The sequence below is a fragment of the Stigmatopora nigra genome, chromosome 13, assembly GCF_051989575.1.
Source record: "Stigmatopora nigra isolate UIUO_SnigA chromosome 13, RoL_Snig_1.1, whole genome shotgun sequence".
In the NCBI taxonomy this organism is placed as follows: domain Eukaryota; kingdom Metazoa; phylum Chordata; class Actinopteri; order Syngnathiformes; family Syngnathidae; genus Stigmatopora; species Stigmatopora nigra.
Genome location: NC_135520.1, coordinates 639126 through 667021, shown reverse-complemented (window position 1 = coordinate 667021; position 27896 = coordinate 639126). Strand labels below are relative to the sequence as shown.

Sequence of the window (27896 nt, the reverse complement as noted above, 5' to 3'; positions counted from 1 at the left end):
CGCCGCTTCCGCGCTCGCTAACGTCTCGCACCAAATATTATTCGCCATTCAAAGTGCTTTTTTTGGGGGGGGGCGGCCGTGTTAGCTGACTCGCTAGCGAGGTGACAAATGAGTTTCCCCAAAAGGTGACGAGCGCCCGCCGTCCAATTTGCACTAATTAGCTCGACATGGGGTTGAGAGCAAAGCCCCACCCCTCCCCACCCCCCAACGACACCGCCGCCGCTCATCTTTTGTGGCTCGTCATTAAAAACAAGTCGAGGCGAGACCCCGGCCCGGCGGGGCGCGCCGCTCGTGTCACCTCGTCGTGGTGCTATGAGTCGCTAGCGGCCCCGAAATGGCCGCCGCTGCACAAAAAGAGGCGAATGAAGCCATCTTTGTGGCGGGTTACATCGTACACATGGTATTAAAATCCCATTCGCTTGTCCTCACAAGGGTCGCAGGGGGTGCTAGAGCCTAGAACATGAAAACTCCCTCCCGGGATCGAACCCTCGATCGCAAAACTGCGAGCCGACGCACTAAACATTTGGTCAAAACTTACGTTTGGGCCATTTCTGGATGACTTGTTTGTTTTGCTCACTTCCGGTTGATTTTGTGACATTTCTGGGTGACTTGACTGTGGATTTGGGTCACTTCCTGTTGATTTCTGGGTCATTTCCGGCTGACTTTTTGGGTCACTTCCTGGCAACCTCCTGTTCATTTTAGACCCTTTTCTAGGAGACTTGTGGATTATTTTGGGCCACTTCCTGTTGATTTTGCGGCATTTGCGGGTGAGCTATTGTCCCCTTTAGTTGACCATCCAATCAAAGAAATGTCTTTACGAAGAAAGTATGATGGAAGGACTCCAGCTGTCAGTCAAGACGTGGCAAGTGTGGGTATTAGCCGTAGCCAGATGTTAGCACGCGGCAGGTGGCGCCCGCTCATTAATGCCTCCGCCAAACTGTTTCCTGTCGGAATGGCTTGGCACCCGTGGCAATTAAATGGTGTAATGACGACGCCATCTTTCAAATCATTATGCCAGAATTATTAATAACGCCGCGTCAGCCGTGGATTGCGGCGCCCGCCGCCCGACTTGCCTTTAATTGCCGCCACCGCTAATTTGGAGCCAGAAAAAAAAAGAAAAAAAAAAAAGCTGCGCCGTGGCGACATATGGCATCTGTGATGCTCGCTAGCCTGCTAGCTACAAAATGCTAGTCTGGGGAAGTTGCTTTTGGGTATTATTGTCAATTTCTGGGTTACTTCCTGTTGGTTTTGGGGAATTTCTGGGCTACTTCCTGTATGTTTTGGAAAATTTATGGGCTACTTCCTGTTGATTTTGGGGAATTTCTGGGTGACTTCCTGAGTTTTTCTCTAAGTATTTCACAGTTCATTGGTCACTTCCTGTTGGTAATTAATGATAATAAAAAATGGAATAAAAAAACCCCACACAATTTATGTGTGGAGCAATTAACGACTGTGATTAGCCAGACAGTCCAATTAATACTTGTAATAACATATTCAGCTTGTTTAGCACTAAAAAAACAACATATGCTTGGAAGACGTCCATGCATATTTCATATTTAATTAAAAACACGGCTATGACACATTATTCGGGCCATACGCAAAATATGGACTTAAAATAGGAATTCATTTACTTTCTGGATGGAAAACTTATTTTAAAATAAATTTTAAAAAATGGTCGTCCAGTCAATTGGACATCTATGATGATCAATGGCAGGCAATGAGTTCATTTTGCATCACTTCCTGTCTATTTTAGGGTACTTCCTGTCAATTTGGGATCACATTCTGTCCATTTTAGGGTACTTCCTGTCGACTGGTCGACTTGCTTTGGGTTCGTTTGTCGCTTTTCCGCTCATTTTTTGGGGGCATTTCTGGGTAACTTCCTGTTGAGCTTTCTAGTGAACTCATTGACCGCCATGGAAGGGATGAAATGCAAAAAAATGAATGGAAAAGGCCAAAGGTCGCCACAAAGCAAGACTCGGACGCCCACGTCAGGTGACCAACAAACACGTCTTTATTAAATATACAAAATTGTGTGAAAGAGAGACAATGGTGTCCATGTTGGACGACCGCCATAAAAGCCCGTGGGAAGACACGGTAGTCGTCACAGTGCTTCATATGCTAAGCTAACGCACATTTTAAAGTCTTAAAGTTACAAATATTGACCAAAATAATCCAGGAGTAATCGGAAAATCAAGAGGAAGTGACCAAAATAAACACGAGGTCAAGCTAAATAATCAAACATCAACAGGAAGTGACCAAACAAATAAGAGGTCAACCAGAAATGTTCCAAAAAGAACAGGAAGTGACCAAAATAAACAGGAGGTCATAAAATCAAGAAGAAGGGACGGAAATAAAAAGACTTAACAAAATAAAAGCCAAAAACAAAAAAGTGACCTGGAAATGCCTCAATATGAACAAGGGTGCTCCTAAACTGGACAGGAAGTGACCTGGATTTGAATATTAAAACGCTATTGGGTATTTGTAAGAAGCCGATTTTCCCAGGCGACCTGAACGCATCACGCCTTCCCAAATTAGCATCAACACAAAAATAAGCACAATCTCCTACAGTCTCCCAGCATGCATTGTGGCCCTCGGGATGCGAATTCTGCTCCGTGCTAATCATTTCCTCCTTTTTTCCGTGACTCGCTAATGACTTTATTCATCGTCGTTAACCACCAAAACGACTTTTTTGTTGTTGTTTATCGTCTAGCGAGTGGCAAAACTTTACATTGGCGTGATAAAAGTGACGCGGTCGGACGTTATTTTTCGAGGAAAGGCGGAAGTTTGAGGAGAAAGGACGGAAGACGAAAGGACAGAAGACGGAAGACGAAAGACGATCGTCATTTGAGTCGAGATCGCACCTGCAGGAGGGTGGGCTTCTGCTCCATGATGCGCACCAGAAGCGTGTCGATGTAGTCCTCCAGGTCTCGAACCTGCGGCTTCAGCCGCCGCAGCTCCACCTCGCGCTTGGCCAGCAGGGCGCGCTGGCGTTCGAACTGGCTTTTCTGACGCTCCAGTTCGGCCTCGCGCCGGACCACCAGGCCCACCAGATCCTTGTGGCTCAGGTGGTAGTACGAGCCCGCCCCCTCCGTCAACATCTGGAAGAAGAAAAAAATAAACGTTAGACCCAAAAATTAGGTGCCATGGACGGCGACCAATCCGCTCGGACGTCGACGGTACCTTTTCTCCGGAGTGGGCGATTTTGCCGGCGTGGAAGCTGGATTTGATCTTCTCCAGGCTGCTCAGGGGACGCACCGGGTGGGGGCTGACAAAAAAAATGACAAAATAATGAACTTTAAATACAAAATTTTAAAAAAGGAAAAAGCTAGGTCACAGGAAATCAGACATTTTCAAATTCAAAGGTTAGAAGGTGTTTTGAGCCAAGATTTATATTTAAAAAAATAAAAAACATGGGTCTATTTTTTTATCACCCCTCCAAAATGTGAGTGAGCAGAAGCAGAAGGTTGAAGTCTGTCAGAAAGGAGTGACGGAAATTAAAAGGAAAATGAGGCCAAACGTGCTTTTAATTGCAAGCCTTTATGCAAAACAAGTGGAATTGTGTTAAGAAGTGTGTGATTGCCTGAGGGGGGAGCTAAGGGGGGCCAGGGGGGGGACCAAGGAAACGCTATCGGTGACACAACAACACCTTTTTTCAGGGGAACAAAAGAGGGTGAGAACAGATCCTGGGAGAAGAAGAAAAGAGAAGAAGAAGGAGGAAGGGGGGGGGGAGTGTGTGTGTGTGTGTGTGTGGGGGGGGGGGGGATCGTGTTAAGAATCAGAGGGCAAAATAATAACTGCTAATTGGCCCCAGGCAATCGACCCCCCCCCCACCCCCTTATTAGCGCACCATTTGTGTTAACGGGAAGATTTCAGCAATAAATAAATCAAGTCAAAACACCATTTCCTGGAAAAAATGGCGTGGGGGGAGGAGGAGGAGGCTTGCAACCAAAAATGTGGGCCTAAATACAATTTGAAAATGTCCATTGGAGGAAGTTCTTGTCAAATTTGCTCGCCACCATGAGAAAGTCGCACCACCAACACCACCAAGACCACAGAAGAAAGAAAGTAGGCGGGAAGAATCCAGAAGAAGAAGATGAGAAGGTTCCACCACCCGGGAGAGCGACCTCACCTGAGCTCCTGCTGGATGTCCTGCCGCCGTCCCATGTCCTGAAGATTTGGGGCTCCAGAAGGAACGGAAAGGGCGGAGCCTGGAGAAAGCGGTGAGGGGAGGCGGCTATCCCGCCGGCTTAACAGGGGGGCGGAGGCGGTGGAAAGAGAAGGGGAGGCGGAACGTGAGGAACTGGTCGGAAAGGTCCACGACTCCTTCCAGAAGCTGGGAGGAAGGCCCTTGTCCCAGTCCGAGGTCAAAGTACTGGCAGACTGGGTGCGCTGCAGCGCCGGCTTGGAACGGCGGACAAGCCGAGAACCCTCGAGGTCCTCACCGGGGAGCAAGACCGCCTGGAGACCCACCGGAACGCTCGTGGTTCTCTGGAAGATTTTAGGGAGTCGTGGCGGCGGAGGACGTTTGGAGAACTCCTTCGTCGGATCGTCTCCGGCCAAGTTCGGAGGGGAATCTGGGAGAACTTTGGGACTACTGTGGTCCCAGGGTGGGTCCAGAAGACCTGAAAAGTCCTCGGTTGGAGGAGACAACCAATCGGGGGGTTTGAGGTCCCGGGAAAGAGGGTTGGCAAACTCCGGGAAGGGAGGTAAGGCGTCTCCACGGAGGGTCCAGTTGGCCGGGAGGGTGCTCACTTGGGACTGGGATGCACCCCAATCATCTTGGGAGAGACCATGTAGGTTTTGGACCGCGTATGGGTCAAAAGCCGCAAAGTCCCGAGGTCCAACGGGGTTCGGATCCGAGTCCGAGAGACCTTCGGAACTCTCGTCATCCGTCAGACGAAGATCTGACACGTCCTCGGTGAGCGGGGACGACCAATCGGGTGTTCTAGGAGGTCTCGGTGGAGGGCCTTTTGGTGGTACTTGGTCCAGAGCGGAGAACTGATGGAGTCTGACGGGGATTGGGTCAAAATCTGTGGCAGGAGCGGCATGCCGGGGGTCCGCCGTACCCAGAAAAGACCAAACAGGTGGCTTGGGGTCATCGGAAGAACCTTGTGGAATGGCAAACGTTGAAGCCGGTTCCAGATACTCTCCTAGCGCCCCACCAAAGCTAGAGTCCTCCAAGTATATCTTCTCCTGGGAGTTTTGGTGGTACTGCAATTTGCTGTCGAGGCTTTGGAGGAAGTCCCTGGTGCTCTGAGATATTTTGGGGAGTTCTGGTGGAAGATCTTTCTCATCATACCTAAAGGACTCCTGGTAGCGGTCTGGAGAAGTCACCAGGAAGACTTCGGATAATGTGGAACCTGGATTAAGGGCATCAGATCCGCCAGTGTGGTTGTTTGGATACGGGAAAAATCCCAGGATGGTTCCTGTTTCTCCAAAGATGTTTTCTGAGGCCAATGTCTCCTGGTCCTGGTTTTGGTGGAAGGTTACGTCAATGTTTTCCCGAAAGCTTGCCGTGTTTGGAGTTTTCCCTGGAAGTTGTGGGGGAGGAGCTTCCACCGGGGAGTTGAGGACGGACACCTGACTCCCTTGAAAGGGCTCGGGAAACAAGTCTGGTTCAGGAAGACCTTCAGAACTTCGGTCATCCCTCACTGGCAAACCCCTTTCGTTTGTATCGGTTACAGTTTCCGGAAGCGGGTAGAACCAGGGAGATCCCGTTGAAGAGGCTTCGGTTTCCACGTGGGAGGGGTCGCCGCTCTGGTCCGGATCTGGGAGGGACTCCGAGTGATGGTCCTGTACGCCTGAAAAAGTCCTCGGGGAGGAGGTGCTGACACCAAGAGATTCTTGTGGACTAGATTCACCTCGAGGGTCATCCTGGTTCTCGGCATCGGAACACCGGAAGAACTTGGACTCGGGCTGAAGGTCCGGTTCCGTGGTCTCGAGACCGGTCGCCGAAGTGGGCGGGGGCGTGAAGACCGTGGAGCCATCGGAATCCCACCATTCCGTATCTTCACTTTGTTGGTCTTCGGTGGAGAACTCGTCCGTAGAACTAAAACTCTTGAGACTGGCCGCCGTCTCCAAGCCCGGAGAAGAACCTCGCGCCTCGCTTTTGTCCACGGAACCCGCGGAGAACTTCCCCGACGCCGAATACGAAGACCTGCCGGAGAGGAAATCGTCTTCCACCGACGTACCGATCCCCGAAGAGGCCACGGACTCTGGGTAGGCGGGAGCCACCTCGGCGGAACCGTCCACCCGTTGCCATTCCGGGTACTCGGTACCGTCATCTTCTGGGATCGGGTCCAGAGAACTGAAACTAAAACCTTTAAGACTCGGGGAATCGCTAGCTTCATGGCCGCTACCGTCTCTTCTGTGGACGCTAGACGTTTGGTCTTTGGGTTCTTGGAGCCTATGGGCCGCAAATTCCTTAAAGGACGCGTCCCATTCTTCGCCGGGTTCCCTAGGGGGCGCAAAAGGGTTGGAGGACTTCCGGTCCAGAGGCGTCTTCTCTCCCGCGGCGTCGGGGAAGTCTTCCGGGGTCCGGCGAGTCGCCTCGGGGAACAGTTCCTCGATGGGAGGGCGAGCGTCGGAAAGGAAGGGTAAAGGGGGCGGGAGAGAACCGGAGAACGGCTCCGGCCAATCGGAGAAGGGATCGTGCGAGGAGAAAGGGTCGCCGGGCGGGGACGGACAGAAGGGGTTAGAGTGGTGCAACGGGGAAAGGGCGGGCTCCATTCCGGGAGGCGCCGACAGGCTGTGGAAGGAAAGGCACACTTGACATTGTTCAACTAAAGCTTAGCCAGCCACCATAGGCTGACAGCCTTACTTGTCAGCCATCTTAGGACAGAAGCAACAGAGGCAAAACACATTGAAATGAACTTTTTTTTCCAACCTCAAAAAGGATTGGACGTCCATTAGCGTCAAACAATCATCGGATTTAAGTCTACTGCTCGACTCGTCGCGGGGGAGCGGGGACTCACCTGGGTTTAGCCTCGACGACGGGGCCGTTTTTCTCCATGGCGGCGGCGATGGCGGCGCTCTCCTCCTCGCCGGCCTCGTCGAAAGACCACCGACGCCCGTCGCCCACCGTGCCGTGCAGGGGGTCGGCGGTGGCCCGCGGGCCCAGGTTCTGCAAGGACGCCGACAGCGGAAGGGTCTTCTGTGGGGTCGCCGGAACCCCGCCCCTGGGCGGCGGCGGGGGTGGCGTTGGCTGCTTAGGCACGGCTGCGGTGAGTTCCTTGGTTCTCTCCTCGATCGAATCGGGGCGCGAGGGGGACAATTTGGGTGATGGGTTTTCGGTGCGCTCTAAAAAAAGGGACAAAGACATGGGGGTCAAAATGGCGGCCGGGGGACAATTTTGATAAATAGCCAAACATTTTGAGACGGCGGAGTCAAGGCCCGTGGCTCACCCGGACTGTCCACGGTCAGGTCGCTGCTGTTGCTGGGCGAATCGGAGAGGTCGGAGACCACCACGCTGATGCCGGCGGTGGGGCTGAGGCTGCCCCCCCGCGACGACGACTCGCTGCTCTCCGAGCCCAGCGAGGTGCTGGAGCGCGTGTCCGACGACTTCCTCAGCTTGCCGCGCAGGAAGAAGGTGCGCATCTTGCTACGGCGGATCTCGCCGCCCTCGTCGTCCTCGTAGTCCTCCTCGCCGCCGCCGTCGCTGGGGAGGCGGCGGCGGGGGGGCCCCAGCGCCGGCGTCGGCGGCGTGGGGGGCGCGGAGGGCGACGGGGAAGGGACGGCGGCGTTGGCGGCGGCGTCCTCGACGGAACGCCGTTTGCCCCGCATGCGCTCTTTGAGTTTGCTGAAGGTGGAAGCGGCGCCCCCTTTGTCTTTCATGACCAGGTCGTACATGCTGGCCGTCAAGTTGTTGCGGGTGAACTGCACGCTGACTTGGATGTCGCCGCGCTCTTTCTCCTTTTTGCCAGTCTTGGAGTTTAGACGGTACCACCTGGGGGGGGGGGGGGGGGGGGGGGGAGGGATCACACGGGAACATGAAAATGTGGCGTGTGGTCAGGATAGGATCGTTTTGAGCAAGTAGGGACCAAGGTTTTTCAAGATTTTTTACGTTAAGTTTTTTTGGGGGATCTACTTCCAAAACAAGTTGTGAAAGCAATTCATTAGTAAAACAATTCAATACAAACAATGGGCAAAGGTAGCAAAAGTTGTCAAACAGGTTAGCACAGCCAGCGCAACACCAAATGTCTAATCGAGAATTTCACTTCAAAATAGCATCTGGCTAGCATTAGCTCATGGCCCGCCATTGACGGCAACAGACGTCCCATCCATTGCAAGTAAATGTTTGTCCTGCCAATCCTCCCGCTTCAAATGGAACGGACGTCTACTCGGAATAAACCCAAGGACGATTGGACGCCGCAAAATTGGACGTGTATCTCGGCCGATCAATCCATTCCGGTGACGGGGCGACACATCCAATTAGCATTCAGCGTTAGCATTATTGAGAAAAGCATGTCAACATACCAGGGGAATATTTACGCCGTCCTATCGTTGACCTCCATTTCGGCGCCGAGAGCAAACACACAAAAACACACTCTGAGAGTGAAGGGAGTGTGTGTGTGAGAAAACAATTGCGTGCTCAAAGGTGGAGTCTGGCGCACAAATGGGGACGCCGTCGCTTTAAAAGTGCTTCAAGACATTGTTGATGCTAAATTAGCAAGGCGTGGACTCAAATTTCTTGTCCAACAATGAAAGTGCGGCGCCGTCCCTCCCTGAAAAGCCAGGTGGAGTTCACATTCCAAGCATGGCGGACAATTTGGGACTTTTACTTCCTCCTCCTTCCTTTCAAGAAGCCTTCAAAAATGCCCAATGCCACTCATCGTCCAATCAGTTTCAAGTGGGAGGACGGCAGCAACTGGACCAAGTCACAAATGTATTATTTTAAGTCATTTACTAGCATTGATAACTCTGGATAAAATCATTTGTGTTGACAGGCAAAACAGAAAAAGGCCTTTGGTCCTAACCACCAACGTGACTTCGAGGCGGCCATGTTGGTAAGGGGCAGAAATCCCATTAAAACGACGTCATAACAAAGTTATTTTGCATTCAAAGATGATTTCATTAATGTTAAAGCAACGGCTATTTCCTCAGTGCCCCGACACAAACTGTGATGAATGTCCAATCCGTTTGAAAACGGAGGTTGGCAGCAGATATTTCGTTTAGTCATAATTGGCGTGTTTACGTCTTATCATAATTGGCGGAGGGACACGGAAGGGCTTGGCACTTCCTATTTACCAACAAACTTGTCGGGCAACCAATCGAAATAGGACTCGGTTTTTCAAGGGCTTTTTCTTGTTTTTGTAGTTTTAAGATGGCTATTTGCAGTTTTTTCCATAAAGTCGTGTTTTTGTCTCTCTATCGGTAGTTTTTGTGGTTATATAACATTCTGGGATAATTTTGCACTTTCTTTTTTTTAATTTTGTGGGGATTTAGCTTTTGTAGCTTTTATTATTGTTTTATCCCTTATTTTTTTACATATTTACATATTACATGTAATTTTGCACTGATTTGACTGTCATTTCCATAAATGAAAAGCAAACTGCTGTTCGCACGCCACACGATTGGACGTCTAGCATCGTCCGCCCCCCTGCAAGCCGTCAAAACATTCAGCCCCTGAAAACTACTACTTAAAATTAATGTTCTCCGGCCAAAAAAATTGAAATCAAATCATGATCTTTGGCCATACTCGCATAGTTTGTTGGTATATAATCCGTTTGTAAGGAGGGCAGGGGAATCCGGCGTAATCCTATCCCGCTTCAACATCTCGCATAAACAAACGCGCGTGCTCTCGTTCTAGAAGCCTCTAGACGACTTTGGGTGTGTCTATGCAGCACTAGTCCTTCATTTTCCCCATTCGTATACATATATATTTATATATTTTATTTCTTTTTTAGCTAACCTGCGTACGTCCGCTTTAAAATGTAGACAAGTCGCGGTGCGTTCACGGACCCCGGGAGAAAAGAGCCGGTCAGCATCACTTACTGGTTTTTGACGCCGCGGCTCTCGTGGAAGATCTCTCCGAGCTGGATGAGTGCCCGGCCCAGGAAGACGTCGAGGCCGATGTGGGCCCGGTGCATGACGGTGAGGAGCAGCTCGGGTCCGGAACCGGTGCCGGGGCCTGCGTCCGCCTCCTCCAGGACGCCCGGTTGTAACTCAAAGCAGCACTCCTCACGCCATTCGGGCTCGGTGGTTTTGTCCGCCACGCAGGTGGAGTACTTGTCCTTGGCCAGTTGGACGACGACGTAGGCGTCGCTGGTGCCGTGCTTGCCTTTTCCCCGGAGAGCCCGACCTCGGAGCACCGTCACCTGGACGTGCGTGGGCACCCATGGCTGCTGCTGCTCCATGTGGAGTCCGAACCGGCGGGGGTTAGGGCGGCTGTTCGGTTGGTAGCGTCCACCAGCCAACCCGACCCCGACCCCCACCGCTCCTCGGCTTCCCAAAGCTTCACATGGACCGTTGTCCGGCTTGATGGCTTAGCGGTGGGCGACAATTCCCCGCGTTTCCACCGCGTTTCCCCCGTTTCTCCGCCGCTTGTCGCTGGCTTGTCGGCCTCTCTGCGGGGGGCGACGTCACGCCTTCTCCTCGCCCACTACTTCCGGGTTCCGCCGCACGTGCACTTCGTTAGACGGCGTGTGTGTGTAAACAAGAATAGATCGAGATGCCACGAACGAGCGGTGAGCAAGTTCTGGCGTGTCGGCCATTTTGAGTCAGTGCCAACGAGATAGGCTGCAACATTTCTGACGATGTTATCCTCCTTTTGTGGTTCGTTGGGACTTTTGGAACTGTCAAGAAGTGACCCAAAGTAAACAGGAAGTTAAACTAAATAAACTTAGTGACCCAAAACCTTTTGTGAACTTAAACCTCACCTTAACCTTTATTTAGGATACTGATGGAACTGCCATTGATGTGGATGGACGTCCATTTTATTGGAAGGGAAGGCAGGAAATCTAAGAATAGGGCGAGAGAAAAAACAGGTTAATCAAATTTTGCTGTGATTTTTATTTTTAGTCCACATGTCAGTCAAGTGGGGAGCGTTAAAGCGTCTCCTTTTGGACGGACTAATCCTCCTCATTAGACACTTGATCCCGTCCGCCATTCCGACGGTGGACGGACGGCGAATGGCGGGCCATAGCGGCGCACGCGGCAGCTGCGATTGGGCGCAGAGTGCAAATGGCCTACTTACACTTTTGAGTGGCCAATTAGAAAGATACAAAGATAAACGGGGCTCACTTTCTCGCTCCGACGCTCGTAATGAAACGCTGCCGTCTGTTCTCGGGAAGTCCTCGGACAGCTGCGCCCCAAGACGCCAAGGAATAGACCAAAAAGCTGCAAATTTACATGAAAGAAATTGGTAAAAAATATCAGCAAGAACCCCAAAAATTAGACCAAAACAAAGAGTGAAGATTGAAAATAAAGACTACAAAAACATGAAAACTGCCACCCAAAAAAGGGGAAAATCTGCACAAAAAAAATCTAAAAAAATGATCATTTAAAAAATCCAGATAAACATAAAACACTGAAAATTGAGCCAGCAGCTGCGTTTGACCTTTGAACTTGAGCGCCGCCCTGCCCACGCCCCCCGGGGCTGGACGTGTAAATATTTAGGCTGCGGCCTCCAGATCAAATATCCGCTCATAAAGCGCCGGCGTGGGCGACAGGTGTGTAATCTTGTGTTTTTGTTCTGATAGCGACTGAGTGGGAAAGCGCCAAATGCCCCTCCCCCTAAAAAACAACAAACGGCACATCGCCGCCGTGATAAAACAGCTCGTGGCGGCCATTTAATTGGCAATAATTGGGCTGGTGACGGAGGCGGGGCTCATTTTAGCCTGGCGCGGGCTAAAGGGACCCTAATCACCTGATGCGTTCGGGTGCCGGCAGGCAAAATGGGAATTAGCCAGTGCGGGGGAATCGGATGGGACGTCTGGCGCCGTCATTGGCGCTGAAACGCGTCTATTGTGCGGATGGCTTGAAATGGAGGACAGCTGAAGGAAGAGCCGCTTGCTTGTTTGCGTTTCCTGCCGCCGCGTCTCACGTGTCGCGGCTGGGAGGGCCGGCGGGACGGTGGGATGGCGGGCCCACGGGAGCAGCTGCGTCCGAGGAGAAGGAGCAGCAAAAAAAGGAGCTTTTTTTGCGCCCTTTGAGACTTAAGAGCGATTTGTCCACTTTGCCTTTTAATCAAGCGCTAAACGGCCCCCGGCCCACAGACATCCGGACACCTGTCAATCACTTTGGCCGTTAGCCTCCCCGCTTCTCCGACGCCACCTGTTGGCCGGAGATGTAAGTGAGTGCGCCGGCCGGAAAAGGAATTGTTTATTCTGTCATTTTTGGGTGAAATCCTGCTTGGTTTGCACACTGTTGATTTTAGACCATTTCGAGGTCACTTCCTCTTGGTTTTGGGCCATTTTGAGGACTTAATTTCCATGTCTCGGCATTGAACTTGTCTCTGGTGTGGCGGCCATCTTGGGAGGGGCAAAGAAGGCACTTTTCTAGCATCTGCCGTCCATGGAAACGAGTTCATCACCTGTAGACGTCCAATCCGTCTCAATCGCACCGGCGAGTTGAATAGTCGGCCGGGTGGGGGTCAAGGAGGGAGGAGGGCGAGCCCACTGTGGCTCGCTGCGATGCTGCGGGGGTCCGGGTCTTGACAAATCTCCACTTTACACAAGCAGCGGGAGAGAAGACCCTCGTGGGAAATGATCTCTGCCCCGGCAACGGCAAACACTCAATTACAGAGGGCTTAGCGACGGCGGGGTGGGGGCCCCGACGTCCCCCAGGGACATCAAAGGACGCGGCGGGTCGCCCGAGGGGGCGGGGCTCCTCCTACGAGCGTTACGCTTTGTTACGCCGTATTAACTCCGTCTCCCTTCGGCCAAAGTCTTCATTGTTGCCGCAGTGGCGAGGGGTGGAGGGACAAAAAAAGGACGTGGGACTCACCCTTTGACGCAGATGGACGTCCATTCCGTCTTTTGGTGGGGAGACGTCTCCCGAGTCGCCAAAAAAGACAAAAAAAATAAGTTAAAGAGATGTTGCATGACTTTGTTTAAGTAGCAGAGCAGAAAGTGACGTGAAAGCAACAGGAAGTGACCCAGAAATGCCTCAACAGGAAGTGGGCGTCCGTGGCGGCCAACGGGTCGCCGCCCCGCATATTTATGAGGCGTTTCGGGGTTTGTTAGCATCTGGGCAAATCCAGACTAGGCGCTGGAAGTCACGGTCAACGGCGGGGATTAGCCGCGACCACGGGCGCCCTCCCACCTCCGACCCCGAACGGAGACGGCGTCCATCCGCCATCGATCGGCAAACACCGACATTTGGCTACATTGCGCCGCGGCTATTGTTTACGCTAGCATCTCATCTGCATTCTAATGAAAGACGACAAATGGACTCGACATTCAAGCTAAATTGACTTGACATAATCCAGTAGTCAAAAGTCATTTGGTGCCGACCCACGACGTCCATTTTGTCAAAATGAGAACAAAGTGCAGACACGACCCAGTGGTGAAGTGGTTAGGGCCTTTGGGCTCACAGTTCTGGGGTTGAGCCTAAAACCAGCTTTGAAAATGACTTGTGAAGTGGTTAAGGGACTTAATTTTTATGTCATCTAAATTTGTACAGCTGAATATTTTTTTACGACAAAATGGAAGTGACCTTGTGGCCTGGACATTAGCTTCCACGGCTAAGCGAAGTGGTTAGGGGACAAAAAGGTCAATTTGTGATCTCAATTTGAACCAAGAACGGAATATTTTCCACACTCAAGTATATCTGTTTGCAAGTCGCCTAGATGTTCGCTTCCGCGGCTAAACGAAGTGGTTGGGGAAGAGGCCCGTTTTTCTTCTCAACGCTCTTACCTGAACAAAGACCAATATTGGAATGCTAATGTACACGCGTGTCACCTAAATGACGAAAAGCCAATATTTTTGATTTGCGGAAACGTCGGCGGCGCAAGACCAGAAAGACGCTTATTTCCCTCCCTCCCTCCCTCCCTCCCTCCCCGCGCCGCACCGCCGGAAGCCAATCTGTCGGCGCATCGGCGCGCGCGCATAATGAAAACGCTATCTCCCCGCTAGCCCCGGGGGCGGCGCTCACGCCCACCGCGCGTCACGTGACCGGCGGCGGCGAAAGAAAACAAAAAAAGGCGTCAATCGCCGGCCACATCTCCCGGGAAGGCGGCAATAACGGCGTCCGGGCCAGGCGTGGCAAGAAAGGCCGGCGCCGAGCAGATAAGCCGCCTCGCCTCCATCTATTTAACATTCATTGGATTGAATAATCCCGCTTTATTATCGTCAATAGTCTGCATATTTACCCTCAATATGCTAATTTATGCTAGCTGCCAGCGCCGCGCGGCTTAATAAGTTTTGGGGCGGGCGTACCTGCTCCAACTTTCCCCCCCCGTTATTGTTTTTTTCCCCGTTCCGACACCCCCGCGGCCCCGCCGCTTACATTTCAATCAAGAGCGTCATTGGAAAGTCATTACGGCAAACTAGGGGCCGGTAATTGGGGCGGCCTTCTGCAGAGTGGCGCCCCCGCAGGCCGGGGGGGCCAATGACGGTGAAGCGGCGTGGGGTGGGGGGAAGAGGGAGGGGGGGCTTATCTGCCTGCCTTTTTAAAAGGGCAAATAATAGACAATTTATCCTCGGTCCGCTCGGGGAAATAAAGAGGCGTTCAATGTCACCGAGGAGGAAATGCGCGCCAGGGGGGCGGGGCCCGTCGCAGGTTCGTGGTTTTGCGCCAATTCCGAAAGGCGGACGGCCACGCCGGGCGTCGGCGCGCATCCGTGGGCCGGATTAACGGCGCCCGCCGATCGATTGATCCCAAAGCAAAGAAAAACAGAGGAGGCGGACAGTCTAATCCCGCCCGGCGACCGCCCGGCGACCGCCGCGACCTCGCCGCCGTGGCCGAGGTCGCCGCTCGCCTTCATTTAGGAGATTAGCCGCCCGCCCGACTGCTCGTTCTCGACATTGAGTTCCATTTAGGGGAATGGAGGAGGCTTCCTGTTCGTTTTGGGATATTTCACGTCTCACTTCCCGTCCATGTCGGTCAAATGGGTTGTTTTAGGGGTCAATTGGAGATCGTTTCTTCTCAGGGGGTTTGTTCACTTCCTGTTCATATTGGTCAATTCCAGTCAATCATTTGATATGGGGGAATTTAATTTGCCAATTTTTGAAATCTGGGTGTTTTACGGTAGATTATGGGTCCCTTCCTGTTGGTTTCTGTTAATTTGGGGACATTTCTAGGTCATTTCCTGTTTGATATGGGACAAATTTAGGGTATCTTCCGGTTGAGTATGGGTCACTTGTTCATTTAGGGACGATGTTTTTTGTCCGGGAAAATAACCGTATTGACTGCATCGTTAAAAAGGCCGCAAATGCACTAGAAAAAATATAAAGAGAAAAAGTTTGAAGTTTACCTTCATTGATGGAGCGCAGGCGAGTCTTTAGCGCTCTCTGCAGGTAAGGAAGGACAGTGCAGTTTTTTTCCAAATCAAATGATCCATTGCTGATGGCCAGATTTTTTTAATCACAGGGTGCCTGAGCAAAGAATAGAACATTAAGTTAATGAAAAAGAAATATCGACAAGAAAAATGTCAATAAAATCATGTCGAAAAAGGCCAATCTGTTTTCCTGAACAGTTTTATTAAAGTCAGACTTGTAAGAAGTCTGGTTAATAAAGGCCAACCCCAAACGGATTGTATTGACAGCATGGAAATATAAATAAAAAGCAAAAAACTAATATTTGACATATTTACAATTATGGATGCAGATTATTTAGTTTTTTCTCCCTTCTAACCGATTCTCCACAATAACAACAAAAAAAACTGGAATATTCTAGTCCAAATGCCCACCTGAATCAAAAAATGTCTAAATGACAAACGTTGGGATTCAATCGGAATAAATTTGGAACAAATAATAACAGAAAAATATGTTTTTCCTGAAAAAAAGGGGGGCGGGAGGTCTCCCAACGTTACAAGTTTTGGGCAAAAAAATAGAAAAGACTATGATTGGAACCCCCTAATATTACAATTCAAATCTCGTAACGTTGTACGATGATATAACGACAGAATAAACTAAAAATAGAGTTCCTCCCTCTGAATTGGTCAACTTTTTCCATCATTCACAGCCTCAAATCCAACTGCTTCTGAAAAAAGTTGACATGTGCTAACAGTAGTCAAAGTCTGTTTTTTAGTCCCACGGGAACAACATCCTCCTGAGGAAAAAAATAAAATAAAAACTCCAAACTGGACAGAGGAGAAGGTTCAGTTAGTTTGTTGGTAGGTTTCTGGGGGTAAAAAAACCCTTAAAAAGTCCAAACTGGAACAAAGAAGTTCTGTTAGTTGTTTTTTTTTTTGGTCTTTCAAATCAGGCAAGCTCGGCTGAAGGCCTCTCTTCTTCTTCTCCTTCTCGTCGTACCTGAGTTGGAGCACGCCATGGTAACGGGAAAAAAAAAAATGCCAAAAAAGAGGCGGAGCCTGCCATGGTGACGGATGGGGGAAAAGCGCAGACCCAAAAATCAAGAAAAAAAGATTCCTGGAATGAAGAGCGCTAAGGCGTTAACTCGGATCAAAGCTATTTCTTCTTTAACATCCACGGGTGTCCCATCAGTCTGGAGTGGGAGGGTTGGCAGCCAATGAATGTCGTCAACCGTCCCGCTTGAAAAGCACATTGGACATTTACGGGCGCTAAAATGCTTTCAGTTCCTTGTTGGAGCATGTAAAAGGCCTTTTTTTGCCCCCTCTGACTGACAAGGCGGCCATCTTGGAAGGGTCAAAGTCTCCATTCGAGGCAATGCGTTGACATTCAAAAGAACAAATTACAAATAGCTAATTTGCTCAATTTGGGTAGGACTCGACGTCCAATCCATTTAAAGAGGGAGAGCTGACAGCCAATGAACATTCAGACCTCCCAGGCCAAACTAGTTGGACATCTAGCACCAAAAAGGGCTAAAAAAAAATTAACCACTTCTTTTTGGGTTTAGTTATATTCCTTTGAATAATCTTGCATTTTTTTTTCACCCTACTATCAATTAGTCAAATGGCATGATTTTCTCTCGGTTGGACGAGAACCAAACCTCGATTCTTCTCGCCGACGGGCGCTAAAACTGCGACCAGGAAAGAGTTAAAAAGGGCGGGCGTCAGGTGGGACGGGTGGGGGTCCATCCCGTCCCACCGTTGCCGGAGGAAGAGGACGAGGAAGACGAAGAGGAGGCGCTGTAGGTGCGCGAGCGCTGGCGGGCGGCGGCCGGCGGGCACGGCAGCTCGCGGAAGAGCGGCAGGCCGGTGATGGCGGCCGCCTCGGGCCGCTGGCCGGGGCTCGGCGACAGCATGCTCAGCACCATGGCCAGCTGTAAAAAGAAAAGACAAAGTGTCAAAATGCCGTCCTGGCTTTTGCCGGAAAGGCCCCGCCCTTTAAAGGGTTTAGTTCACAGGTGTCAAAGTGGCGGCCCGGGGGCCAAATCCTCTAGTTACCCCCCGTTTCCACTAGAGGGCGACAAAGCAACACCAACCTCTTCTGAGTTGTTTTTGGAGAAGGACTCCGGGAAGCACAACGAGCGCACCTCTGTCAACGTCTGCCAGACAAAAAGAGGACCAGAGTTTAACGGGGTTGGGGGAGGACGTTTTTGGCCAGCCGCACAGGGAGGTCCGGCAGATGGGCGAGGAGGCACTCACCCTGACTCTTTCCATCTGTGTCCGAAAAGGGTAGAGCAGCTCGAAGAGGATCAGGCCCAGAGAGTAAATGTCCACTTTGTGCGAGTACGATTGTCCGGAGAGCTGGATTTGGGGGAGGAGCCAGAACCATTAATGTTGGGATGCGTCCAAGTGGGACATTTTAAAGAATGAAATGTTCCACTGACCTGCTCGGGGCTCATGTACAGTTTGGTGCCGACCTGCCCCGTGTGGCGTGTCAGGAGCGGCGGCGGCGAGGGGAGGGCGGAGCATTGGCGTTGGCGTTCGTCCTCCTCGTGCTCCGTGGCCGTCACCAGGCCCAGGTCGCCCACCTTCACCACGTCGTCCACCGTGAAGAAGATGTTGGAAGGCTGGAAGGGGCAAGGCCAAATGGAATGAAGTGACGGGTCAGAGGTCAACGTCTTGGGCAAATGGCTTACCTTGAGGTCCCTGTGCATGAGGCCTTTGGCGTGCAGGAAGTCCACGGCCTCGGCGATCTGGAGGAAAATGTCCAAGCAGTGCGGGCGCTCCCTCTGCTCGGGGAGACGGCGCCGAGACATCCAGTCCTTCAGGTTTTCTTTGCGGCAAAGTTGCATCTGGATGTACAGGTACACCTGCGCCAAAATATGGTCAACAATAATTGTTATTTAGCACATTTCCAAAATATTCTTTTTATTTTTTTTAAAGATAATAGATGTGAGACATCTCACCTTCGGAGAGGGTTGCGGCCGCTGAGAGGGAGGAGCCGGGTTCGGGGGCGGAGCCAAGGCCAGCCAATCGGGCCGAGGGGTCGAGGAAGAGGCGGTCCGGCCGCTCTGCGTCTCTGGGTTGGCGGAGGACCCCCCGGCGTCAGACGTGTCCGTGGGGCCGTCGCCGGAAAGCGGGTCTCCCTCCCCCCGGTCCCGGTCTGGAGCAGAGTCCTCGAAGACCACCTCGAAGGAGGACGAGGTCAAGTCGGAGGGGCAGGGCGCCCGCTGCGGCCAGCTGGGATCCAAAGAGTCGGGCGCGTCCGGGAGCAGCAGCGAGGACGTCTCGCCCTCGCACGATCCCGACACGGGTACTTTGAGCGACAGCGCCTCCAGGTGGTCCGGGCAGCTGGCGGGTGACTCGGTGGCGCTGGAAGACCCAAAAGAAAAACCCCATTAGGTCCACTTCTGGTGAAAAAAAATGTCTTTCCATCTTACCTGTAGTCCTGCAGCCACCTGTGGTCCATCTCTTCCTGCCAGCCCTCCGGGGGGCTCTCCTGCCAAGCGTTGAAGTAGCGGATGATGCCGGGGTGCTCCAGCTTGGCCAGCGCCTTCACTTCCCGCATCACCTTCTCGCGGGCCACCTCCCTAAAGACAAGCCACGAGGGGGAAAATCAAACACGGCCAGTTGCCAAGGGGTGGGCGGGGCCTACCTGTCGGGCAGCCGGATCCTCTTGATGGCGTAGTTGCAGTCGTCCACTTTGTTTCGCGCCTGGAAGACCACGCCGAAGCCACCGCGGCCGAGGCACTGGACGGGCTCAAAGTCCGTCAAGTACCTGGAGGAGGCGGGTTCATGTCGTCAATTGCCGTGGCAAACCACTCCCCTCCACCGCGGGAGGCGCGGCCTAGGTACCTGGACACGTATTTGGCAGGGCGGGTCTCCTCGGGCGCCGGCTCGTTGGATTCCACCGCTTCAAGGTCGCTCTTGTCCGTCTGGCACTGCGTTTCTGACTCCTTTCGTTGCTGGGAAGGGCGCAAACAACACGAGAATTTGACTGAAATAAGTATTTGGGCCAGCAGAGGGCGCCAGACCCACACATTGATTCTATACAGCCATAGCTGTAGCTTTCTGTTGATTTTTGGACCTTCCCGGGTGACCTTTAAAGTTCCCTAAGAACTCATTGGTCGTCACGGAAGGCAGCAAACGAATGGAAATGGAGCGAAAGGGAGTTTTTTGCTTACTCTGTTGCCGACGGGCGGCGACGGGTGGAAGAATTTGCGCACCACGTAAGTGGTGGCGGCGATGCAGAAGACGATGGTGCCCAGCATCTCCTTCCACCAGGGCAGGAGCAGGACGGGGTCTTTGTTCCTGGGACGCTCGGGTCGCGACCCACTTCTTTTGATCACGCTGACCGCGCTGTCCCGTTTGGGCCGGTAGCGCTTGGCGTAAGGGTAGTAGTAACCGTTGTCTGAGGGGGGGAAAAGCATGGCGGTGAGCGAGGATGTTGGCGAGAAAGGGCGGGACCGGGGGAGTCTCACCGTAGGGGTACTGCAGGATGGACAGCGCGCCGTTACTGTACTCGTCGTGCGAGAACTTGTCGTTGTTCAGGCACTTGTCAAACTCGTCCGAGCCCACCAGGGCCGGGGTCCGGGATGGGGAATCTGCGGAGGGGTCAGAGGTCAAGGTCGGCACGTCTGAAAAAGGGAGCGGGGCTCTCCTGACTTACGTATGAGAGGCTTCCACTTGACGATGGGGAGCGGGACCACGTCCTTCTGGGACCCGATGGCTTTGGAAGGGAACTTTTGGGACATCCTCACTGAGGACTGGAGGTACAGTTGGCCCTGGAACATTCCTGCCAGTACAAAAATGGACCCACCATTTAAGATGGAATATTTAGAACATATGGATTAAAAGAACTGGATTAAAAAGCCTGTCTTTTTTATAGATCTAAAACAATATTTATTTGATATTTTTTAAATGTATTTTTAGATTTGGAAAAAATGATTTTTGAACTAAAAACAGAAAAAAAGATGAAAAAAATTACAATTATTGATATAAAAGGGGGATGGGGGAGATTGGATAACCCAGAAAAATTGAAAAAACAACTTATGTGAATGTATTTGGTAGTTACCCAGGTAGACGCTGGAGCCCAAAGCGCCCTGGGATTGGTCGGGATGGTCGCGGAGGTCGTCGTCGCCCTCTTCCGTTTCCGAGCGCTCGCCGTAGGCCGTGTCGTCGAACAGGCTGATCGGGGACACTTTCCCCGCCTCCACCAACCAGGCCGAGGCGATGGGGGTGCAGAACTAGAGGGAGGAGCCACGTATTATTCACCCACCGGGACTCAAACCCGCGGTCGGCGGCCCCGAGCCGGACGACAATGCCACTCACCTGATGTTCCCAGAGCAGCCGACCATCCGGAGCGGCGCCGAAGGCCATCACCTTCCAATCGGGGACGGAGACTTTGATGAGCGGGTCCGGGCGGCGTTCCGCGGAATCCCGCGGTAAGATTCTGGGCCGCGCCCCCCAGCGAGCGGGCTCGCCGTCGTCGCCGGCCCGCCCCTCCAAAAGGTCCATGGCCGAGCGCGCCTCGGGGAGGAACTTCACCTCGAAATTCGCCACGCTGAAGTTCCACCTGGGAAAAAAGGCCGTGAGCGTGGACGAATGATGGGGAAAGAAAATAAAAAATGTCGTACTTTTCAATTCCAGAGCGAGGCCGGATGGCTCGCACCGTTTTCTGCGTCCTGTGGAGGAGGAGCACGTCTTCGCCGCCGTCCGTTTCGTCGCCGCCCCAACGGCTGCAGCCGCCGGCCGAGCAGATGTAGAGGAGCTGGGGGGAGGGGCGGAGTCTGGGTCAGACGGGGTCGGTGGGCGGGGTCCACGCGGGTTTTACCTTGCCGCTACGGGCGCCCAGGCCGTAGGTGGTGACGGCCTTGCCACCCACCAGGACGGTGTCGTCGGAGACGCGGTGAGACGACTCCAGCAGGGACTCCACGGTGAAAGGGACCGCCTCCATGCTCTCGCGGTCGCGGTTCCACTGGAAGAGGGCGCCGTCCAAGGACGGGATCACCATCCGGCTGCCGAACACCTGGACAGAGAGGGAGGGGACACACGGGTCAGGCGTGTTTCTATGGCAACTACTATTTCAGCCCCAGAAATATTTGGGCCAAACATAAAAAAAATACAAAAGTTTAAAATGACCCCGCCCACACAAAAAGGTAAGTCAGAAACAGTTCAAAAAAATCGAAAAGAACTGTAAAAAACGGCTAAACCGTGAAAAACTGCAAAAAAACAAACTATTTCGATCGCTCTGAAGACAGATTTTCCGCGGGTTGTTTTCCACCCACATGCGGGACTATTTAAGACTTGATAATTGGCTGCCACCGGGGGCGCTAGACATTTGAAGCGGGAGGTTTGGCTTCAATGTTGATTAAATGATCTTTCCCATTCCAGTTACAATGGCCATTATAAATGAAATTAAAATGAGATAATATGATTACATTATGACTTTTTGAGCGATGACATCATGACCTTACCCGACACCCTCGTCCCGCCCTCCCTCAAAACGCACGGCTATTTGTTTTTGTGCAGACAAAGCTGCTTTCCGTTGGTGGAGCTCAAATAAAGAGCCAGGCGAGAAGCCGGCAGGGGGGGAGCGGGAGGGGCGGCAGGTGACTGGCTGCCTCCTCCCGCCGAGCGTGGCGGGGAGAGCCAATGGGGCGGCGCCGGAGACGGGAAGCCCTCCCCGACCGTAGCCTAATCACCGAGCAGAATGCCGGGACGCTTGTGGTGGTGGTGGTGGTGCATAAGTGCCGATTGGACAACTTATTATAGCATATATATCAAAATATTCTTAATAATAGATTGGTTTGCCTAATTCCGTCAATGGAATCCATTGTTATTGCTTTCTTGGGGTACTCGTGGGTCACTTCTTGCTGATTTTCAGTGGCTAGGGCTATTAGTATTTCCTGTTTATCAAGCCGTCTCCGACCACGTCGGTGCGCCGAACAAAAGCGGAAAAGCCCCGGGGGCCAAACGGCGCCTCTTGGCGAGGGGGAGGGAGACTCGGCGCCTTTCTCATGGGTTGCCAGCGACGGGTCTACAGGTCCAAACCGTTTGAAAAGGGAGGGACGGCGGCCAAAGAAGGTTTGACTGACCTCGGGTTTGCTGAGGCTGGACGAAACCAGGCAGCCGGAACCCACGTCCAAGTCCCACTGCTTGCGCCCGTGATTGTGAGGGTCCAACGCCGAGATGCGCCCGTCCAAAGTGCTGATGATCACCAGGGACCTGCACCAAAACGTCAACAAAAAAAAAAGTTTTGGTTCAGAAAAGACATTTCAATTTATTCTGAGTACTTGCTTCCTTATTTTCCCATTCATTTATGCTTTATTTTATCTCATTTTTTTTAATTTGGTCTGATTTATAAATAACAACATTTGTATTCTTAAGGGCTTTCTTATATCAATTAAGAAAAAAGCTATATTTGACTTGACATGGATTTCAATTTGTATCCCTTGACAACGAAGCATTTGTCAAGTTGTCATCCAATTAGTCAAGGCTTGCTAGCAAACTTCAAACAATGGCAAACACGCTAAAACACCATCAAAGACACCGAAATCACCGCCCCCGCCTTTTTTGGGGGTGTTGTAAGGGGGGGGTTCTTGCTCCCGGGCACTAGTCTTGCTAAGAAAAACATTGTCTTAGCCCCCAATACAAGAATAAAAAAAAGAGAAAAATGAAGCGGCGCTTTTCCATTGGCTGCCGGTGCCTGCCAAAAAGCCAAAGCGGATTGGCTGTTGCCAAGCAGTGGCTTGAGGACCCGCCCTTTTCCCCCCACGCGTCGCCGTAAATAAGAAAAAGAAGCCGCTCGGTGCCACGCTAACCCAGTAAAACCACAAGCAAAACATAATAATCATAATAAATGCAGTGATTACAAGTGGACGCCAAATAATTGATGAGGTTCGGAAAAGTTGAATGCGAAACCCAAATGTGACTCAAACTTGTTTTTTTAACAATTTTCCTGGATTTTATTTATTTCTTGTTCCACTACTCAACCATATTATTGCATAGTGCACTTTTTAAGTTTTATTGTAATTAATTTCATTTTTTTGCCTTTTTATTAGCCATTTTTTCCAGTTTTTCTTCTTTGTCTGCATTTTTTTTGCCTTGGCCATTTCTACATTTTTTCCCCTTCCATTTATTTCATTTTTAATCATTTTATCTCTCAGAAAAAAACACCCGCCAGTCCTCCCAGTTTGAAAAGCTCCGTCAACGTCTTTGTTAGCGTGGCGCCTGGGGCTAGCCGGCTGGCTCGCGCCAATTAGCCGGCGCCCGCCTCGCCCGCTCGCTCCTCGGAGACGAGCTCGCTAACGCTAAAGCGAGGTGAGAAAGAGAGCGCTTGGTAGTAAACACGACCCATTGAAATAAAACCCACGGCGCGTTTCTCAGGGAGATGAGCGACCAATCCCCTCCCTGCACCGGCTCGAGCCAATGGCGGAGCGGGGCCCGCTTGTCGCCGTGCGACGGGGGCCGCCGACAAAAATACCGCCGCGTGGGGAGCACGTGCTGAGGGGGGAGGAGGAGGAGGAGGAGAAAGTTACGCAGGCCCCGCCCAACCCACCGCAGTCTTTTGCGGCTGCTTCGGTCATAAAAAAATAAGATTGTTTCTTTAAGAAAGAAAGAAATAAGAAAAAAACACTAATAACAAAATAGAAAGGCGTCAAAGGTGGGGTCCGCGGGCCAGAAGTGGCCCAACAAGGGTACAGATTTATTATACTTTGTAGCTCATTCATACTGTACATAAACAATTACAGTAATACCTCGATTATCATGAATTCAATACTTTTTAAAAAATTTAATGCTAAAAATTATTAATATTTTTTAAAGTTCATAAAAATGTGCTCATTCACCCCTTGCCACCAAAAAGGCGCCTTCAATAGCAGCCAATGAGTTCATAAAGGACCTTGAAATGTCCCAAAAAACAACATGAAGTCACCTTGGAAATGACAAACAGACAAGAAAGTCCAACTCAATAGGAAGTGATCCAAAAACGACCAACTCATTTGAAGTGGGTGGGGTCAACGAACCAATGTCAAATCAGTGAACTTTTTGGGGGCCAAGATCAACTGTTGGCTTTAAAAATCAGGCCGCCAACCAAAACAAATTTGGCTTTCACTTTCAAGGCAGCACCCCGAGCCACTTCGGTGGACCAGTCCCCGGGACGCCAAGCGTCGCCATATCGTCACGCCGTGGCCATTTAAGACGTGACTTCCTTCCCGCTTTTTTCAAAAAATGGGCCGGCTGACCGAAGGGGTTGGGGGACGCCACTTTGACGAGGAGTCCCGCGCCACTGCGGCACTTTGGGTGGGGCTCTCTCTCTCTCTATCTATCTTTCTCTCGCACACAAAAAGGAGGCGGGATGTAGCCAGGAGTCGCTGGCGGCCAGCCACGCCACCGTCTTGTTTTCGCTCCCCTCGCCGCTTAGCAACAACCAATGGGGCCGGAGCCGCTCGGCCAATGGGGCGGCGGGGGGAGCCGCGCCGTTTGGATTTGGGCACGTGCCGTCCGTCGTGGGCAGAAAGGAGCGGGAAAGAAAAAAAAGAAAAAAAGGGAAGAGCGACTGGTGCTGTCAAGTCAGGTCTTCTCCTCGTTTTTTTTAACCTCTAAAAACCACACCCTGGACTTTCTCCGCAGTCAGCCTGACTTTTACTCTTTGAGTAGACAAAGACCAGAACGTCTTTTGGTCTGACAGCTACAACGAAGCCCCTCCTACCAGAATTTACCTTCCACAATTATTTCTAACATCTATTCCAGTCAAAGGTATCCAAAGACATGTTTATTTACCAGTGCTCTGTCTTACTACCTTGAGCTGATCTGGCAACCCCCACCTGAGCTCCTCCCCCTTCCTCCCACCACACCTGGTTCACATGGTTGCTGCCCGGCGGGACTTTTTTCTGCCTTTGCTTTCCATCCATCCATCTGTCAAGAGGATTCTTCTTCAACTATACACCACACACACACACACAAAAGGCTTCCTTCATAAAACTATGAAAAACTGTAAAAACAGGAATTAGCTTTGACCAGTCAAGCGAGTTTGTCACAAGGACAACGTCAACAGAAAAAAATGCAAAAAAAAAAACGTGAAAGAACAGGACACAAACCAAAAAAGAAGCCCACCCACTCGTGCACGACTACGTAAATAAATAAATGATATTAGCTTTCCACATGCATGATTCACGTATGTAAACAAAGATGGGGGATGGGTCGCACAGGTGAGTGGCTGACAGCTACGGCTGATCAAAGCGTCCATCTAAAATATTAAACCACGTCAGGGAGTGAAAAGTGCAAATAACCTTTTGAACGAGGAATGGCGGCCAAATGGTGGCGTCCATTATTGGCTTTAGCTCACGGCTAACGAACGATCAAGTAGAATGAGAAGATTTGACAAAAATCAAGTCGAATTTTGAAAAGTTTCGCAATTTCATTTTTTTTAATACCTTTTTGGTGCAACATCCTAAAAGACAACTTATTTTTAAACCTTTGAAAGTCGGAACAGAGTAAATTGGCAAAAAAATAACATGAAAAGTAAAAGTTGGCATAAGAAATGAAGCAAATTTGATCCAGCAACCTCTTGGGGTTCACCTAGCTTTTGATCTTAGTCCACCAAAAAAAAAAAGATGTTCTAGCATGTAGAAAATAGCACACAGAGAATTATTTAAGAACACTGTTAACTCATGTGAGGCCGAGGTCAAGGGGGAGGGAGAGTCGGCATGAACGACACTGCGGCACAGTTCTTCAAAGTCAGCACCAGCTTAAATCAATGTCCCAGCGCAATATAAATCGACAATTATCCAAAATAAAGTTACCCGTGGCCCAAAACCAACAGAAAATGACCAGAATCAACAGGAAGCCAAAATGTCCCTAAATCAACCAAATCCACAGAAAATTGACACACAAGTAATGCAAAACCAACAGCAAATGACCACAAATGAACAAGAAGTAACCTTACATGTCCCTTAATCAACAACAACAAAAGCAGAAGTGACACAAAAGTGATCCAAAAATAAACATAGGGTGACTGACAATGACTTTAAAATGAACAAAGTGACAATTAACTCCAAGCTACTGACAACAATAGACATCAAACCGATTCAAACGAAGAAAATTGGCTGTGAATGCTCATGTTTACGTTGTAAAACGGTATCTGTACAGTACTGTTTTCCGTCCAAAATGCGTCAATTGACAGTGCAGGTGTGTCTCATGACATGAAGGTTTTTACTCGCGTTGACTTTCACAGCGCAAAGGGAACACTTTAAAAGATTAAACAAAATAAGGCGAAAAAGGGAGCTATTGTCGTCTTCGGGTCGATTTAAAAGGAAGGAAAAGAAGTTTTTCGGGGCGTAGACGTCGCATCAGCCGATCGACTCTCCGCCCACATTTCTTGTCCAAAAACGTGCAGAAAGTAACCAAATACAAATACAAGCCTACTCACGATATTAACTTTGATTTTTAATAACGCCAGCCCCACGCTAGCCTCCCACCGTGGGGCCAAGTGGCTAATTTTCGCCCATTTCTTTATTGACGGTCCCTAACTTGATTTTAGAGTATATTTCAGCGGGAAAATAACACGACGCTCGGCTAGCTTAAAATGCTACCTTGGTTTGTCCGTCAAAATGAGTGTGGTTAAAAGACAAAAACAAATAAAAAGTTTGTCAAGTTTTCAAGCTTACCTCCCCGCCGGCTCGCTTCTTCGCCGTTGTCCCCCGCAGGACCCTTCGTCGTCCCCGGGCGAGCCACTTTCGTCCTCCACGGTGACATCCGCCTGAGCCGAGAGCCCCGCGACGCCGTCCAGGCGGCGAAGCTCCAGTAACGGGTCTCCGCCGTCGTCCGGTACCGGGGCAGCCGACGAGGAGTCCCGGCCGACGACGACGAAGCCCGAGGGGTGCAGAGTCCCGAGTCCTAAGACCGCGTTGAAGAGCAGGAGCACCAGAGAAATGCTCACGTTTCCCAGACGAAGCCCCCTTTCCATTTGGAAGGCTGGCTCATTAGGGAAGCACAAGATTTACATGCCACTGGTCGGCCATGTAAATCTTCTCTTGTAGGACAGCCCGTATTCTGAAAGTATAGTATAGTCCCCCAGCCAAAACAAAAACAAAACAATGTCGTAGTTAATCCTTTTTCGCCCTTTGGTCCCGTACTTTATGTAAACATGCGGGGAAGCAAGTGTTTTTCGCTTTATACTTGACGCAAGACTTGCCGTGGTTACAATTTAGGGTTCCGCCTTGTTTCTCTACGCCTATTGGCTCAAGAAAAGCATGCGTTGGCTTAACTCGGCTCTCTATTGGTCCCCCAGTTGTCAGTCGCACCGGGCGGCGTACTAAGCAGAAGCTCATTGGTCGGTGACTACGTCACTTGGCGTCAACGCCGAGGGTTAATAACAGTGCACCTCGTTGGTCGAGACACCTGGCGGTCAAAGAGGCGCATGCGCGGTGATGCGGCTCAGCTCGTTCAATCAGAAGGCGCCTAGTGGTAAACAAGTGCGTGA

The 27896-nt window shown here is 51.0% G+C and overlaps 2 protein-coding genes across 2 annotated transcripts; both read right to left on the bottom strand.

Annotated features, from left to right (window-relative positions):
* Nucleotides 1-1988: 1988 nt before the first annotated feature.
* Nucleotides 1989-10708, bottom strand: rab11fip5a (RAB11 family interacting protein 5a (class I)). The gene is made up of 6 exons (XM_077730854.1): nucleotides 9994-10708; nucleotides 7404-7945; nucleotides 6975-7299; nucleotides 4130-6748; nucleotides 3181-3265; nucleotides 1989-3098 (listed from the first exon to the last, which is right to left on the bottom strand). Exons 1-6 carry the CDS (start codon nucleotides 10353-10355, stop codon nucleotides 2841-2843), a joined length of 4191 nt encoding a protein of 1396 aa, XP_077586980.1. The 5' UTR covers nucleotides 10356-10708; the 3' UTR covers nucleotides 1989-2840.
* A 4914-nt stretch (nucleotides 10709-15622) lies between these two features.
* On the bottom strand, nucleotides 15623-27626 carry eif2ak3 (eukaryotic translation initiation factor 2-alpha kinase 3). The gene is made up of 18 exons (XM_077731652.1): nucleotides 27082-27626; nucleotides 22510-22639; nucleotides 21246-21440; nucleotides 21049-21182; nucleotides 20744-20987; nucleotides 20487-20658; nucleotides 20082-20207; nucleotides 19894-20016; nucleotides 19597-19823; nucleotides 19268-19377; nucleotides 19068-19190; nucleotides 18853-19002; nucleotides 18379-18784; nucleotides 18109-18282; nucleotides 17857-18039; nucleotides 17672-17773; nucleotides 17509-17571; nucleotides 15623-17346 (listed from the first exon to the last, which is right to left on the bottom strand). Exons 1-18 carry the CDS (start codon nucleotides 27378-27380, stop codon nucleotides 17137-17139), a joined length of 3171 nt encoding a protein of 1056 aa, XP_077587778.1. The 5' UTR covers nucleotides 27381-27626; the 3' UTR covers nucleotides 15623-17136.
* Nucleotides 27627-27896: the final 270 nt, after the last annotated feature.

What these genes read in the sequence shown, in the direction of transcription:
- rab11fip5a (XM_077730854.1), bottom strand. Translation starts at nt 10,355, where the DNA reads ATGGAGCAGCAGCAGCCATGGGTGCCCACGCACGTCCAGGTGACGGTG. An exon ending in AGCCGCGGCGTCAAAAACCA is followed by an intron (nt 7,946 to 9,993) that starts GTAAGTGATGCT and finishes CCCCCCCCCCAG; the next exon opens with GTGGTACCGTCTAAACTCCA. An exon ending in TCGCCCACTCCGGAGAAAAG is followed by an intron (nt 3,099 to 3,180) that starts GTACCGTCGACG and finishes TTCTTCTTCCAG; the next exon opens with ATGTTGACGGAGGGGGCGGG.
- eif2ak3 (XM_077731652.1), bottom strand. Translation starts at nt 27,380, where the DNA reads ATGGAAAGGGGGCTTCGTCTGGGAAACGTGAGCATTTCTCTGGTGCTC. An exon ending in TGGGCGCCCGTAGCGGCAAG is followed by an intron (nt 21,183 to 21,245) that starts GTAAAACCCGCG and finishes CCCTCCCCCCAG; the next exon opens with CTCCTCTACATCTGCTCGGC. An exon ending in CATCCTGCAGTACCCCTACG is followed by an intron (nt 19,824 to 19,893) that starts GTGAGACTCCCC and finishes TCCCCCCCTCAG; the next exon opens with ACAACGGTTACTACTACCCT.